This window comes from Agelaius phoeniceus, chromosome 2 (genome assembly GCF_051311805.1).
Source record: "Agelaius phoeniceus isolate bAgePho1 chromosome 2, bAgePho1.hap1, whole genome shotgun sequence".
Classification (NCBI taxonomy): domain Eukaryota; kingdom Metazoa; phylum Chordata; class Aves; order Passeriformes; family Icteridae; genus Agelaius; species Agelaius phoeniceus.
This window is the reverse complement of record NC_135266.1, coordinates 16311184-16327243: the sequence shown is the minus strand read 5'-3', so window position 1 is coordinate 16327243 and position 16060 is coordinate 16311184. Positions and strand designations below refer to the sequence as shown.

The 16060-nt window shown below is 38.5% G+C and overlaps 1 protein-coding gene across 4 annotated transcripts in view; it reads left to right on the top strand.

Annotated features, from left to right (window-relative positions):
- Positions 1-15062, top strand: part of CDKL5 (cyclin dependent kinase like 5) — a 131078-nt gene extending 116016 nt beyond the window's left edge. For 3 of the 4 annotated variants that reach the window (XM_077172685.1, XM_077172696.1, XM_077172692.1), the window contains exons 15-18: positions 1142-1244; positions 4927-5049; positions 6151-6270; positions 7513-15062. In XM_077172685.1, coding sequence (XP_077028800.1) covers positions 1142-1244; positions 4927-5049; positions 6151-6270; positions 7513-7896 — 730 coding nt within the window. In that variant the 3' untranslated portion in view covers positions 7897-15062. The remainder of the gene's footprint in view (positions 1-1141; positions 1245-4926; positions 5050-6150; positions 6271-7512) is intronic. The other variant, XM_054628320.2, reaches the window with a different exon arrangement.
- Positions 15063-16060: the final 998 nt, after the last annotated feature.

Genomic DNA, 16060 nt, shown 5'->3' with positions numbered 1-16060 from the left:
TTTGTTTCTCCCAGAGGAGTATTGGGTCCTGATTCGAAATGTCAAAGATGGGAAGTGCACTTCACTAAGGAGCTTGTTCTGGCACTTAATGATGTTATTGTGAAAATCAGTGCATTATTTCTAATATGACTTAGGCTACATCATCCACCTACTTGGTCTTGTAATATCTTTACTTGTTAGTTCCAAGATTTTCTAGTATTCTGTAATTTCTTTCTGGATATGTAGCTGTGCGTCATGATCAAGGAAACTAAATATTTGAGCTGGTTTGGGTGTATTTTTTAATGCACTAAAGAGATTGAAATCTCTGAAAATATTTCTGTGATGCTTTCCTGCACCATTTTCAATTTTCAAGCTATTTAAAGGGCACTAAAGAAGTGCAATCAGTTATGTCTCACCGCTGTCCTTGTAAACCATCTTTTTACCCTGTATAAGTACTTCACATGCATGGTATACTGTTTATCTTGAAAGTAATGTGTTATTTATCAGCTGTAGTTGCTTCAGACGTGTAAGTTAAGAGTTAAAAGGCAGAAGTTCAGTCTTCAGGCAAGTCACCTGTTCCATTTTTGGGTCGCCTCCTTTTGCCAGCACTGTCTCACGCATAGCAAACTAACGGAAGGTTTTAAGTTGAAATGGACAACAGTAGATCCCCAGCTTCCCTGATGATAGATTTGGAACCATGGCAGCAAGGGTCAGGAAGTGCAGTTGAAAGTGGTTCTCTCTGGCCAACTTTGCAACTCCTGCTTCTCCAGCAAGCAATGGATAAACTGGACCTGTGCTTTGATTTGTATGTTCTCTCAGATATGCTTTTCATTTTCCTAAAAGACCTTGTGTGTGATATTTTGATTTGAATATTAAATTCTGGCTTAAAAGAACACATGCATGCTTTCCTTGTCCCTTAATAAAACTATTCATTGGTTTAAACTAATTATTTTACCCTAACACTGTGTACCTCCTATCCCTTGTAATAACTCTATCTGGTACTTGTGTAGTAACCCTGGAACCAATGAATGCTAAAACTTTAAGTAACGTTTTACTTTAATCAATAATTTACATTCTTTGGCATCAGATCTCAGTATTGCACAGAATTTGCAAAGTAATGCCATAATAAAATTTCTCTTACAATACCTTATTTCATATTTAGGAAAAGTCCTGAAAACCTTAACAGTCACTCAGAACAGCTCAAGGAGAAAGAAAAGCAAGGTTTTTTCAGGGCAATAAAAAAGAAAAAGAAGAAATCTCAAAATGTAAGTATGCAGCATTTCTAGTAGAAGTATTCTTTAATTCATTTTGAATTATACCATTTTAGTATGCTAGATTAGTACAGTACCTTTGTATTATTTATTGTTATATGTGTATACACTTCTTTTATTTTCTCTCCTCACTATATGAAAATCAAATTCCTCTTCTGTTCAGGGTTGATTTTTCTGCCTTTTCAAATATTTCTTCACTTACTAGGACTAGAGAGTGAAGAAATCCAAACTTACACCTTTGTTTTTATTCAGACCCTTTGAGAGCCAGTTTTGATGCAAGTTTTAAGATGATGTTGCAACAAATTCTTTTTCAGGATATGGTGATACCATTCCAAGAATAGTAACTTAATTCTTGTGTGTCCCCAGAGCTTGAATAGTTTCAGGCAGCCATACAGAGAAAATGAAACTGTAACAAATGAGAATTCTTTCCAGTCTTTTTCATGGAAGTGTCTTGGTAACAGCCTCTGTCTTCTTGATGCATTCCAAGACTGGAATAAGGATGATGTGTCTTAACCATTCTTAAGTGTTTTATGTTTTGTTGAGGGAATGGATTGTGGCTTTTGTTATTCAGTATAAGTCTGTGGTGTCTCATACATTTTTACATTTTCATAAAGTTTTTGGGAGGGAGAAAGGACTTTCTATTATCAGAAAGTAGTGGTATACTAATATTTCACAAGTATTTATAATAAAGATATCCCTAATAACTGAAGTAACCTAAACATAATCTCATTCTTAAATGATAGCTCTGGAAGCAGTAAAACATCTAAAATTGTAATGTTCCTGTAAGTGTAAATGCAGTTAAAGTTTTGAATATTCTCAGAATTGAGTAAATCATGCTTACTCCTGGCAAAGGGGAATGACTTAATGTAAATATTTACTGTCAAGGTGTGAGGTGATAGGATTGAGAGTTGGTGGAGGGCTGATCTGTTGAAAATTGGGAGAGAGGAGTGATTATCACGTTTTTTGTTGTTTTGGGTTTTTTTTAAATTTCTTTGAACTGTGTGGAACATGTGCATATGTACATTAATTAGCACTCAGAAATGCACCTCACCTTCCTGCTGGGTGGGATTTACAACAATGGCATCTACCTCTCCTTCTGAACTTGTTCACCCTCATACCTGTAGGCAGCTCAAATATAATCATCTGTATTAAACTGCATTAAATGTCTACATTACAGCTCTGGGACTGGTTGATACCAAAATGTCCATGTAAGGATAATGCCTAAGGCCATTGGTTCCAGTGATGCATTTTCAGGGAAAAAAAAAAAGGTGTTAAATTTGCATTGCTGTACTCTACTCTGATTCCAGCCATGCAGACATGGTGGCAGACAAGACTCCAATATCTCAGCTGAAAGATGGTGTATTGATTACCTACACATTAAACTGTGTGAAAGAAATACATTCTGGATTGTATTGCCTCTCCAAATCTGGCATTTTACTGAACACCTAAATCAAAAACTTCTTGATTTATAGCTACCAAAACCATCACTGATTACAGGCTAAGGCAGGTTTAGATATAATCCTTACTCCTGTTTCTTCTCACTCTTAAAAAGAGGGGTAGAGAGGAATAGAAGAGAGAGAGAAGGGAAAAAACTGTGTTTGCTGCTTAGAGGTGGAATCTCACAAAAAGATTAATAAATTAGTGAAATAATATAGTGATACAACTCTTTCATCCTCAGCTAGAAACTTGCTGAGATCAACTTAAGTTTTGGATCAAACCAGAGCCAGAAAAACCTCCTTTCATTTCTACTTACAGCTGATTACCAGGACAGTGTCTAGGCATAGGCTGCACCACTGATGGGTGTACAAGTGTCTGGCTCAGACTCTGGTCTTTGTTCCTCTTCATCTCTTAGTTGAAGACATCTACCTAACAAACTCTGGGACAGTCTTTAGGATCTACCAGCACAAAATAAAATTACTGCCTTCAATTCAGCACCAGATTTGGTGTTAGTAGTAAAAGTTGTTCACAGCACTGTAATATTAGCTCTTCAACTACACATACAATGTTTTCTATGAATTCCTATTAAAAGTCTTAATAGACAGCTTGATACTACCCAAGGGTTTTTTCTGAGACCCACAATTCATGTAGAGTCCTACAAGTATGAAATTCCAGTTATTTGCTCAAATACAGACTTTAAGCAAGAAATAACAAATTAGACCTGGGGACTGTCACAGAGCTAGGAAGCACATAGTAGCCAGCTATGATTTACTTCTGATATCCTTGGGCAAGTCTCATTTTGCTGGTGATCATCATCACAGGAGTTGTAAAAGATACCTGAAATTGGATTGAAGACATCTTAGTAATATCATTCTTAAAATATCTAACAGCCTAAAATTGCTCCCCGTTCCTGACACTTCTTCCTGCAGGTTGTTCCCATCAATCATTCTCCCTAGAGTTCTCCAGGTGCAGTACCTTGTGGGTTAGCAATTGTTACTGCCTGTTAAGGGATATTTGCAATATTGTTTTTGCAGAGCTGTTCTTATCCATTCTCCTTTTCATTGCTTGAAGTGTTTTAGTAATGTCGCAAAAGGTTTTGAGGATTGTTAGAATCACAGTTTTATGTCATTTGCCACCAAACAATTTGATATCCATGAGGGTTGTGCACAGTGTGAGTAGGCACTATCTTCAGAGGAGCCTGAGTTTTGCAGATTTTTGCACTTATTTCAAGCTATGGGTCTGAAGAAATTACCTGCTTTGGAAAAAGCAGTTTCAGGTGAGCATTTCTCTTAGCAGTGCTTTCATTTACTTTTAATTTACTGAATTTGAAACAGGAAATTCTTCTGACCATAAAGTTCCTGAACATAAGCTATGCTAATTATTGATTTTCATTAACATGATGAAATCTAGAAGCTGGAAAAGCTATTTGAAAGCCCATGCTTTTGGTAGTGCACTTGTCATTGTATTTAGTTATATATTAATTCTATTCCATAATAGATTTCTTCAGATAGACAGGAAAATGCAAGGCACTATATATGTGTCCTATGCTTGTTTGCACCTGATCAGGGGAGAAATAGACCCATTTATAGTTCTGTTTGTTGTTCATTCATCTACTGGTAAGCTCTTTGGTTGTGCTCCATAAATTAAAATAAACCAGCCAGTGTACTTGCAGCTACACGTGAAGCTGCTAATGGCATATTTATGTTAGAACTGAAATAATTCATCTTGGAGCCTTAGTTCTTATTGCAGGTTTAAAATAGAAGGCTTTTTTTTTCCCAAGTGTAACTATCAACTGCTCATTCTGAAACCAACTCCTATTATTGTTAGTGGATCTTTAATATTTTCTTTATATAAAAATGAGAAATGTCATACTGCTTTAGGTCATTATCAGAAATACAAATGATTGCCAGAGTTACAGGATTTAATTCAAAGCTCAGTAAAGTCAACAAGAGCTACGAGGTATTTCCAAAAGCCTTTGAAATAAACATATTCTGTATTCCTAATGAACATGGATATAAGAATAGGTGTGCTGATCTTTTTTTTACATGCTTTCTATGCATTGAGTTCCTTGAATTTGTTCCATAGGCTTTTTTCAATCATTATTGTATTTTCCAAAAGCAAATTATAGGCTTGATAACATGTATTGTTGAATTACCAAAAAAAGAAAAGTTAACTTAGTAAGGGGCAGATCTCTTGAATTGAAATATTATGCATTTAGTTTTTGTGTCTTATATTGCAGACAGACTCAACCAACGGCGAGAATCCGAGCATCAAGAAATCCCTCTTTCCTCTTTTTAATTCAAAGAATAATTTAAAGCATAGTTCTTCTTTGAAAAAACTTCCTGTAGTCACTCTGCCAATGGTATTAATTTTTAAGTACAGTAACACTGTAAAATGCTCCAGTAAAGTTGTTTTACTGACTACAGCAGCATGTGGTTTATTTTCATGGTATCACTTCCTCTTCATGCCAGTTAAGTATCTTGGGCCAGTTCGATAAATTTAAGTAAAATTGGCAGTTTTGTTGAAACATTGTTCCTAAAAATTTTTTTTTATAGTATTTGATATAGTGAAAATGTAACATACACAGTTCCAGAGAGAATGAGCCTTGGGAGTAAGACTAAGGAAGGGAAATAGTTGTGAAATTGTATGTTTAAAATTAAACTGTCTGATTATGTTTCATTCAGAAAAAAAAAATTAACCTGGTTTGGTTTATAACTGTATTGTAAATACATAATTTTTTATACAAACTACTCCTTTATATATAAATTTAAATAAATCAAATATTAACAATGGATTATCTGGAAAGAACTTTGCTCATGTGTCTGTTGTATTTTTGTTTGTCCTGATTGTTCATGATAAAAGACAGCTTGCATTAAAAATAGATTATATTTTGACTGTCCTCTTTTTACTTACAATTCTTGAAATGAGATAAAAAGCTACATGTAAGTTTTAAATTATCTTTCTGCTGTAAAGTTTCAGCTGTTTCTTAATTTTTGCTTTAGTTTGGGATATTTGTGGAGGAGAAGAAAGACGGGAATAGAGAAAGCTCTTGGTTTTGTGATGTCAGTCAAGAGATCAGTTTAGAGGGATTTTGGTCTGCTTCACTCTGGAGCAAATTTATAGAACTGATCCATGGTCTTAACTGCAGTATGGAATGCTTTTTAAATGAAGATGAGGCTCAACAATATTTTGGTTTTAATTTTATTTTTGATGCCTTGTTTAACTGCTCTTTCTTACAGCAAATGACACTAACAGCATGTGAATGCTTTAAGGGCTAAGGGTACTGCAAATCTGCATGATGTCCACAGCCACTAGCTCTTACTGTGGGGAGAATAATTGAGAGGTCATTACAATTCTGCTGCAGTAATGGGCTTCACTTGTGTTCTGTAATTAACTGTGGGAAATTATTTACAGCTATTCTTAAGAAAATACTAGGAGACAAGTATTTAATATTTTGTTGCAGATGCCTAATACTGAAAGTCAGGATCTCTTGGCATTACAGAAAGCCATTCATTCTTCCAATCACCAGAGCAGCAGGCAGAAGGATTGGCATCCTGAGAAGATGACAGAAATCCAGCCTCATGTAAGTGGCATTATCAATTCCCTCTATATTAATATCACTGATACATCTTGACAGGTTTTTCTCTGGTGAATAGAAGAATTGCATTTGACATTATTTCCCAGCTTTCTAGTTCCTTGCTCACTAGATGTACCTGTAGTCCTGCATAATTTTTTTTTAAATATGGACATGAATGACAAGGAAAAGAGAGATTAAATGTCCTTTGTCAGTCTTTGAGCCCTTTGAAACATTGGTTATGTTTTTGTAGTATAGGCAAGCAGTGTGTCAGTGCTATGGTAGCAATGCAGTGCTGTACCAAAGCCCTTAAGTCAGCTCTGTAAGGAATGGTGAATCTTGAGGGTTGGCTGCTGCTCAGCAGAGTTTGATACTTGATGTGGTCACTGAAGCATCCAGACCATGTTACAGTCTGGCTGGCACAGACTGCAGTTTCAGCAGGCTACATTTTTGGAGCATAGCACTGCAATAGTGCAACTTTATTTTCTCCAGTTCTAAAACCAGCTCAGTGGGCAGTGTTTGGGAGGGAGTGTCAGTGCCATGCTCCATTGTTGTCACATTGGAAACTGAAGAGGGTTTGTTGCAGCTGCAGTGTTTGAAGAAACAAGTTGCTCTGTGATCTGTGGAATTTAACAAGACTGCTTTCATACCACTTTGTGAACTTAGGCTTCCCCAGGTTCTTGCTACCCATTTTTTGTAACCCTGCATCACCATTCACCTTCAACCTGCTGACCAGTGAAAGGAGCTGTGGGAGACTGGAGCTGCCTATCACCAGCTGCCAGAAAACAAAATATGTAACTTCTGAGTTCTGCCAGACCTCCTTTCAGTGCAGATGGTTACTCAAGACTCACTCCAACCCCTAATTTATGTTCACAACATTTTTAAGAACTTGTATTTCTGAAATCTGTTCCTCATAAAGTGTGGCTGAGGTTCTTAAGTTAATAGCAGACAGATGGACAGCTAATGCAATTTTCTATGCCTGCATTTTCAAAGGAAACAAGGATCAAATAACTGACGGGAGCAATTTTTTTCTGAGGGAGAAAAGGTTCCATCTTTTCAGGTAGCTAATAGATTGGACTGTGATGAGAAGGCATTTTCTCAGGTGTGAAGTCATAGCTTGGAATGAAATTTATCAAACAAATACGAACTAAAAGTGAAGAAGTCCCGTAAAGTTTGAGATGTTCAGTTTAGGATAGGACAGCTTTTTTATGGGAGGTCTGATATGATGGAGCTTTTCTGCGTGTCTTTCAGAGCCAGCCGTTAAAATCTCTTCGGAAGCTCTTACACCTCTCTTCAAACCACCCCGTGGCTGCCGAGCCGCGCTTCCAGCCCTTACCCAGCCAGCCAGCCAAAGCCTCTTTTCCTGAAGTGCGGATCCATCCCATGAGTCAGAGCTCCAGCAGCGGCAGCAGCAGCGTGCGGCCGGAGCCGCAGGCGAAGAGCCGGCCCACGCTGCAGATCCCCAGCCAGCTGGAGCCCACCTGGCACGTGTCCCCCGTGAACCGGGCCGGGAGCGACGGGCCCCCCTACTCGGACCAGCTGCCGGCCAAGGGCGGCCAGAACGGGCACAGCTACGGCCGCGCCAACCGGGCGCGCATGCCCAACCTGAACGATCTCAAAGAGACGGCCTTGTAGGGGCACCCAGCAAAGAGACCAGCATAGGGGGGAGATCAGCACAGGGGAGCGTGGTGCTCTGCTGATGGTAAGACTGCATTTTCAGCTGTATACAGGTGTGCAATATGTGCGTGTGGAGCGATGCTGTTCAGCATCACCACGAGAGAGTCAGGGATTTACAGGAGCACGAGCGGAACTATGAGTTACCAGTCATCAGAAATGTCACTGGACGCCAGGCAGAGTGTGCCGGTCAGGGAGAAAAATGCGTGGTCATTTTCTCTCATTTACATTCCAGCTTAGTGCACATCTCTGTCTGAAAGCTGGGAGACTTCTGGTATGTATTGGCACTTACAAGGGTGAAAACATTGTCTAGGCCTATGCCCTTACTACATTTTTTGCTGCCTAGTTAAAACAGTGGGGTTTATGTGATAAAAGTGTATCCCTGTTAAGGGTTTAAAGTTAAATTGTATGTCTTAAATTTGTTTTTTAAACTTCCATATTTGATAGGATTTGTAATATTTATTTATGATGACCTAATATCGTACTGTTATAATCATATCTTTTATGTTATAATGTAAAGTTATTTTGAGCTGTTTGAAACATTGTGAAGCAGTGCAACAGCTACAGTAGTTTCTATAAAAAACTAACAGTAACATTTATATATTGCATCAGGAGTATTTTATTCTATATATAAATATATATATATAAATGGAAAATAACTGTCTGTTTTTTAAATATACTCATTTAAAAGAAAAGTATTGTTATGACACTATCTGCCATATTTTTTATACATTTGTGATATAAAGTGCAGTATTATACTTCTAATAAAAGGAAGCTGAATGTGGATATAAACGTGACTGTAACAGTATGGATCTTGCTTGGCTATGAGAGCCCAGTATTACAGGCATTATTGGTAACAAACAAAAGACAAAATTTGATTCCAAGCTTTATTATGGGCTATTTTGTTGGAAGTATTGGCTAAATGTAAGAGACTGCAGAACTGTACAGTAATCTAAATGTGGTATGTTCTCCCCTGTCCTTAGCTTTCCTAGTAATATTATTGGGATTTCTGCATCTGCATCAAGAGCACAGAGCCCCAGTACCAAATTTTTGTTTCTTCTAAAGAGATAAAGTGCCCCATTACTACAAGCAAAAGCAGGTGCTCTTCCACTTAATAGCAGGGGTGAAAACCAAAGAAACACAGCATGAATTGCAAGTGAAATGCAAAACTTTGACACTTAAGCATAGCATGGCACTGCAGATCATGGTATTAGCTTTTATGCATATGTGTATTTTACATCTCTAGCAATCTATTAACTAATAAGATAAACACTGTATTAGAATTTAAACTACTCTTGCACTTTTTATTATATTTCAGGATATATTTAAAGCTACAAATCTGATATTTGGATATTGAGGGAGAAGGTTGCCATGCAACTTGACTTCTCCTTAGGTCTTATTATCCAAATATTCCCATACCCAGTTCAGCTACCAGTCTCAGCAAAATACTAGATCTTGGGCTCCAGTCTCCTGTACAACACAGTTAAAACTGCCTTTACCTTGGTGAATGTCAAGTGTAGCAAATACACACCCTGATTCCTCTGTTGCTACCAGTAAAGTAAATCAAAGGTGAGCCAGCAGGAGTCAAAAGAGTTATGCCAGTCTAAACTTTGTGCAATAAGAGGAGAGCCAGGCCTGTAGTGTCAGAACAATACAATCTTTCCTTTTTAAACACATTAGTTTCACTCCCTCATTACTCTGCAGCACACTTTGTTTTCTAGATGCTGTCTTCGTAAGACACCTGTACTTGCAAATACACTGTCTTTTCCAAAAAAAGATTAACCTGAATGTAAATTGAATGATTTAGCCATAGATGAAGTTAACAGAAGCAGCAGAGGCAGTAACTTCCAACTTGAATAACAATGCAAACTGGACATGCTGTTCAGTACCTCTTGAGTCATACCAAAGCTCTAACAACAGCAAATTCGGCACCACTACTGTAAAAATTGTTGTCAGAAAGAACAGTGTGGAAGGATGTTATATCAGTTTTGTCCAGGACTAAAAATAAGTCTACTAAATTTGAAAAATTAAAAAATAGGAATTCTTCCTTTGTCAATTGCCTGCAAGAAATATGCATGTGATTTTTCTATAGCTAGATATGATATATAATATCTCTCTATATATGATATATGCACCATATTGATATATCATATATATAGCATATATAAATACAATAGACATGAAAGGGTATTCAGTTTTTTCTAAGTTCAGTGGGCATCCAGGAAAGATATTGTGATACTTACTTGTTGTCCCTGTCAGCAGCTTATTTTAGCAGTCTCTGTTAGATTCATTGCTTGGTCACAGCTATGTGAGCCCTTTTAGCCCTGCTTGAAATGGGCTGATGCCACTGAAATCCCTCACAAAAGCACTGCCTGAGAGACTGGGGCTCTAGGCAATGCAGTTTGAATGTCTCTTTTATGGCAACAGAGCTGGGGAAGGGCCTGGAGCACAAGTCTTACGAGAGTGGCTGAGGGAGCTGGGGGTGTTTGGTCTGGAAAAAGGAATCTCAGAGGGACCTCACTGCTCTCTACAACCACCTGAAAGGAAGGTGTAGCCAGGTGAGGATCAGCCTCTTCTCACGTGTCTCAAGTGAAAGGATGAGAGGAAATTACCTTCTGTTGTGCCAGGAGAGGTTCAAATTGGATATTAGGGAAAAAAAGATCACTGAAAGAGTGTTCAGGCATTGGAATAAGTTGTCCAGGGATGTGGTGCAGTCACCAACTCTGGAAGTGTTTGAGAGGCATCTGGATGTGGCACTTGGGGATATGGTTTAGGGGTGACTGGGGTGGTTGATGGTTGGACTGGATGATCCTAAAAGTTTCTTCCAACCTTGATGGTTGTGCATTGAGTCTCACAGGGAGTGTTCAGTCTTGACTCTTCTGTGCTTTGTGGATATGTATCCTTTTGCCTCTGCAAGGTTTTTAGCTTGCTGGTAAGATCTTCATGCTGGGGATGATGGTACTGGGCAATATGTGGTTGTTATGATTTCTAGCAAGGAAAAGTGTTTATAGAGGATTTTTTTCCTCTGTACCCATTAAGTTAAATCAGGGTGATCCCTGACTGTACATATAGCTGTTTAAAGTAGTTAGCAAATCTTCAAAGGTGACCCAAGGAATGTTTGAGTATTTGGTGGCCCATATTTACAGAAACTTGTTTCTACTTCATACTGCATTTTCCTCTTGAATTCAACAAACTGTAGTATCTTTCATTGAATACTAAATTGTGTTGAATGTATGTAGTATTTTCTTCTGTTGGAAAGAAGTTCCAGTAGCTCGGCCAGCTGGTGCTGGGATGAATTCTGTATCTTTAACTTGGTTTAGCTTCCCAATATTTAGAATATGGCTAATGTAATTTTGTCGAGATTTTCAAAGGAGTCTTATTATAGTGACTGAGATTTTCTGACTTAATAAAGAGGAAGAGAATTACAGAACAAACTCTTTTGTAAGTGTGAGCTTTCCTTTGCACTGGTCTGTGAGTCCTGTACTACATGCTCTATAGATTTATTTAGTGTAAAGGATCCTAGTTAAACTGTATTTTATTCTTTGGCAATCTTTTGCCTTATGGCATCACTAATGATGTGAATAAAAAAGAAACTAAGTTTCAGAAATTAACTGTAGTAATTTTGCAGAATTCAAGCTGCCTAAACTTGTCTATATGTTTTAGTTATAGCTCTTGAGCTCTTTTCTGAAAAAAAAGCACCTTAAAGTCATCCTAACTGAAATTGTGTAAGTGTCTAAGCTGTTGTTTTAAACTGCAATGTAAATGTATTAACCTAGAACAACATCTGTTTTCAACAGGCCTGGCCACAGGGAGCAGTCCCTTTGACCTATTCTCTGCTTTTTGCTCAGTCTATTGCAGTCCAAGCTTCGTTGCCCCTCTGAGAGGTTGCAGGAGAGCACTGGGCAGAGTTCTTGGCAGGAAGTCAATGATCCCAGATTTGTCTCCTAAAACATGCCCCAAACACCACTTGTTCTTTTAGATCAATATTAAAGCAGGCTTCAAACTTCCAAGTGCATGAGGCATCCTCAGATCATCATTTGGCTTGTCACCTTTCTCTCTACCACACCAACTGGTTTCTGGGACCAAGGCTGGAGAGACTCTTGAGAAGCAGTGGCCTGTGGTAGGCTCTTCCCCTTCCTTGTCATTGCAGTTAGATCTCTTAGGAGATCAATCTCACTTGTTTAAAAAGCTACATACCAGCCTTTTCTTTTTTTCTTCAAAAAAGATGAAGTGTTAGCTGAGTAGATTCCTAGGTTCACCCAGAAAAAGCTATGAATTCTCAACAGTTCTGTAGACCTCCATATAAGAACACAGGGAACCTATGGGAATACAGATTATACAGCTCTGAAAGCACTGTTGTGACCTAGGTAGCTAAGGCAAAACCTAGCCACTTTAAAGAGGAGCTGTGCTCTAGAAGTACTGGGGTTTCTATTCATGTTTCTTTTTTTGTTGTTGTCTTGTAATGATTTGTTAGTGAGACATGCTTCAAAATACTTGCATGTAATTAATTCTGTATGTGTTGATCACTGTCAGAGTAGAGCTGGGACAATATTTGCATCCCAGTCACACAAAGAGTGTGAAAAGGATAGCCATATATGATATACTGCAAATTGTGGGGTGGCAATGAATGCTTATTTTTTCCATTCCAGCTAGCATGCATGCTACATCTTTTAATGGGGTAATATCACAAACAATGCATCTAGGCTGTTGTTCATGTTAGTAGGCCCACCATTTGAAATAGGAGTGCCACAGGAGATGGTTGGAAAGGTGATGTGCCCTATGTAACCCTTTTTGAATAACCTTCAAATCAAGACACTATTTAAGAACAGGTGCCTTTCCCTACACAGCTCTTTCTAATGGTATCATGATATTAACCATTCCTTAACTGGGTTTGTAATGAATGAGGAAAAAAGCCATTTAACTTCTGGCCTTTTTTTAAAAGGGTTGATTTGAGTAAACCCTTTTAATATAACAAAACTTGGAAGTTCTAGATGTTGGCACCTTTTTCAAATGATCAAGCAGGAGCAGTGCATCAATGCTCAGGCTCATCAGGCAAGTGAAGGCTTGTGCTGTACTGAATGTTGTACTGAAAACAGAAGATTCCTCATTTTGCAACCACAAAGCAAATTTCATTAAAATTAGCAAAGCAGATTTTATAGGAGATCCTCTTTCAATTGTAAGAAAAAAGCTGTGTTAGGTCATCTGTTCTCTCAGTGGAGTGTCTTAACAACTACCACATGAGACAGCACAGGTAAATCTGATGGATTAGGTCTGCATTTTACTTGTTCTGAGTTCTGCTTGGATACAGATTTGTGACCTTGTGTGCACCAGTTGTTTGGTGCAAAAGCTGGGGTTTGTGGAAGATGCATGTGAAGTGTGAGAGGACTGGCCCCACTATGTTTGGATGCTTTCATTCCACCAATGAGCCTGCTTCTCAGGCTCTTTTAGAACATAACAAAATATGCAGCCAGGCAAGAGTGACTCTTGAAACATGGCCCATGAACCTGAACATGGAATTTGTGTCTTAGCCTAAGAATGACTACACATCTCTTGTCTTCTCTGCAAGTCAATCTACCTCCTCTCTCTTGCAGAATGTGGTTGAGGTTGGGTTTGTTTATTCTGAGCTTATTATTGACTCCAAATTTTGAAGAGACACCTAAAAAGATTCTTCCTCTAGGTACTGTTAGCAACCATGTAATAAAATATTTTTGGGCCTTCATCTGAAATACTTCTGAAACCTCCAAGCCATCTGAGCTCTCTCTCTCTAGAATCTTAGTGCCATCCTTTGCACTGCTTTGCAGTCTTCCCTTGGCCTTCCCCTTGTGGTTCTCAAATATTGCAGTTGCCTTGTTCTTTGTTGTTTCTCTAGTGCAGATTTTCAGGGAGTTAGAGGCCTTATCTACTACTCCACCCTTTTTGCTGTTTTACTCAAACAGCTATCCTTAGACTTGCTCAGGATTTCCTTCATTTTAATTTTCCATTTCATCTGGGTGAGATACCTTACCTCATTGTGCCCCCACCAAAACTCACTGCCTACCAGGCTTTTCCTTCCACCAGGTCTCTGTTTTCACAGGGCATTGTTTCTCTGGATCTGTTCTGAGAAATGCAAGGTGGCATCTTAATTGTACAGGCGTGGAAATGCGTTGTGAAGTAGCTGCTGTCTGTCAGAGCTTTCCATTAGCATAAAGATAAAGCATCTTCATAGCACAAGGTGGAAGCTGCTATCCAATTTTCCTGTAGGATATGAACCTCTGGGTGTAAACTCCTGACATGTAAATCCAGTGGCAGAGTTTTTAACTCTTTGGTTACAAGGCAAAACTTTAAGCATAGGGAACTGTCTTGACTTTTTTTTTTTTTTTTTTTTGCTAGTGCACATCTTAGACTCGTACTACTGAAGGATTTGACTAATTGAAAGAAGTAAGTTTATATTTGGGTTATATGGACCAGTAAGCTAAAATTTTCCCAGAAACCATAAATTTTTTTGAAATTCTATGCAGGCATCTTAAAATTTGGTTAATCTGATAAGGAATTCCGGGACTGCTTAGGTCTCCACTGTGGAATGTTTGATTGTAAATTTGTGACATTTGGAAGAAAGAAAAAAAAAAACAAATTTAGGATTTTTTTTTCACTATCTGCCAGTACAGATTAACAGGCTGGGGAGGCAGCTTTCAAAACCTACAAATTTATGGATAAGATTCCCTGATGTTTTTAACAGCTATTAAAAATCTAAAGCGCACAAACTTTTAAATCTACCGTGCTTTCTGTTGTGGAAGGGATATGTTGTGGTGTTAGCCTTTTTAATCCTGGAATACAAATTGATTTTAAAATGTGTTGAATATTTAAGGATGACTTCATGCAAGTTAATAAACCATTTGTAAAGTGTTTGTATACAACCCTTTGTATCATGTTGTTGGTACACCTTACCAAATTTTTTTTGAGCATGTATTCCATTCTTTACTTCTGTACAATTTCTATTGTTGCTGTAAATATTCTAAAAGAGAAAAAAAAAATCCTGTGGTAACCTTAATTATCAGCATGGAAATGGTTAATTTTTACTGAGCACAATGTATTTTTGAATGGGCCTTCCAAAATATGTCTTTAATAAAAATGCAGATTTTGCACTAGAACCCTGGCACTGTTCAACAGCTGATGTTATTCCTGACACATCTCTTCCAGAGCACCTCTCCATATGTTAGCTTGGCTCATGTCAGTGGAACGGACCAGAACCAGGATTCCTGTGCCCAGTGGGTCACTGCCAGGTCCTGCCTGACTCCCCCATCTGAGAGGCCACTTGTGTCTGTCCACAAGCCTCATGTTTCCATGGGATGTTTCCTACACAGGGCAACATCTCTGAAGCACCTTGTTGCCCACCATTCCTCTACTCTCATTGCAGGATGGATTCTTCCTTTCAGGGCAAGAATGCTGCTCTCTTTTTGGAACAGTACCAACCCACCGAGCCCCTGAGCAGGCACCACCAGAAATTAAAAGGCCCTGAAAGTTTCCAGCCCACAGTGTTTGCCATGGAGAAGTGCCATGATGACATTTCATCATTGTCATATGTAAACTGAGACACTTCAAGGCAAATGTTAGGGTGTTGAAGTGTCAGCAATACGAGTTTTTGATGACTTCCTATTTAATGTATCCTATGAGGTTTTTTTCCCTCTTTAATGTATTCTGGCTTTGAGGTTTTTTTGTTACCCTGTGCAGATTTAAAAAAACTTTAAATATATCCCTGCTAGTCTCTCATTCTTTGGGGTAATTGGAAACAAACTGAGTAGGGACCACTTTTCCTGGGCCTCCCTTCTTTCCCTCTGAGCTCCAGCAAGACTTGCTGAAAGCCAGGACTTGCAGTATGTTAGAGCCCTCTAAACAGCTGCCTGATGGGTTGTGCAGCAACCACAGCCTTGGTAGGACCAGGCTGCTGCCAGTGCCTGCACTGAACTATGCCCATCACCTCCCCAAGAGGGAAACTTCCAGCCTGAGCTAAATGGCTTCAACTTCCACCAGGAAAAGCAGTCCAGCATTTTAGTATTTCCATCTAGAAATGGGGTTGAAATGCATTTCCTTGAGGTACCCAGTGCTCTGGGGACTTAGCTTAACTCTTACTTGGCTCTTACTCTTCCAA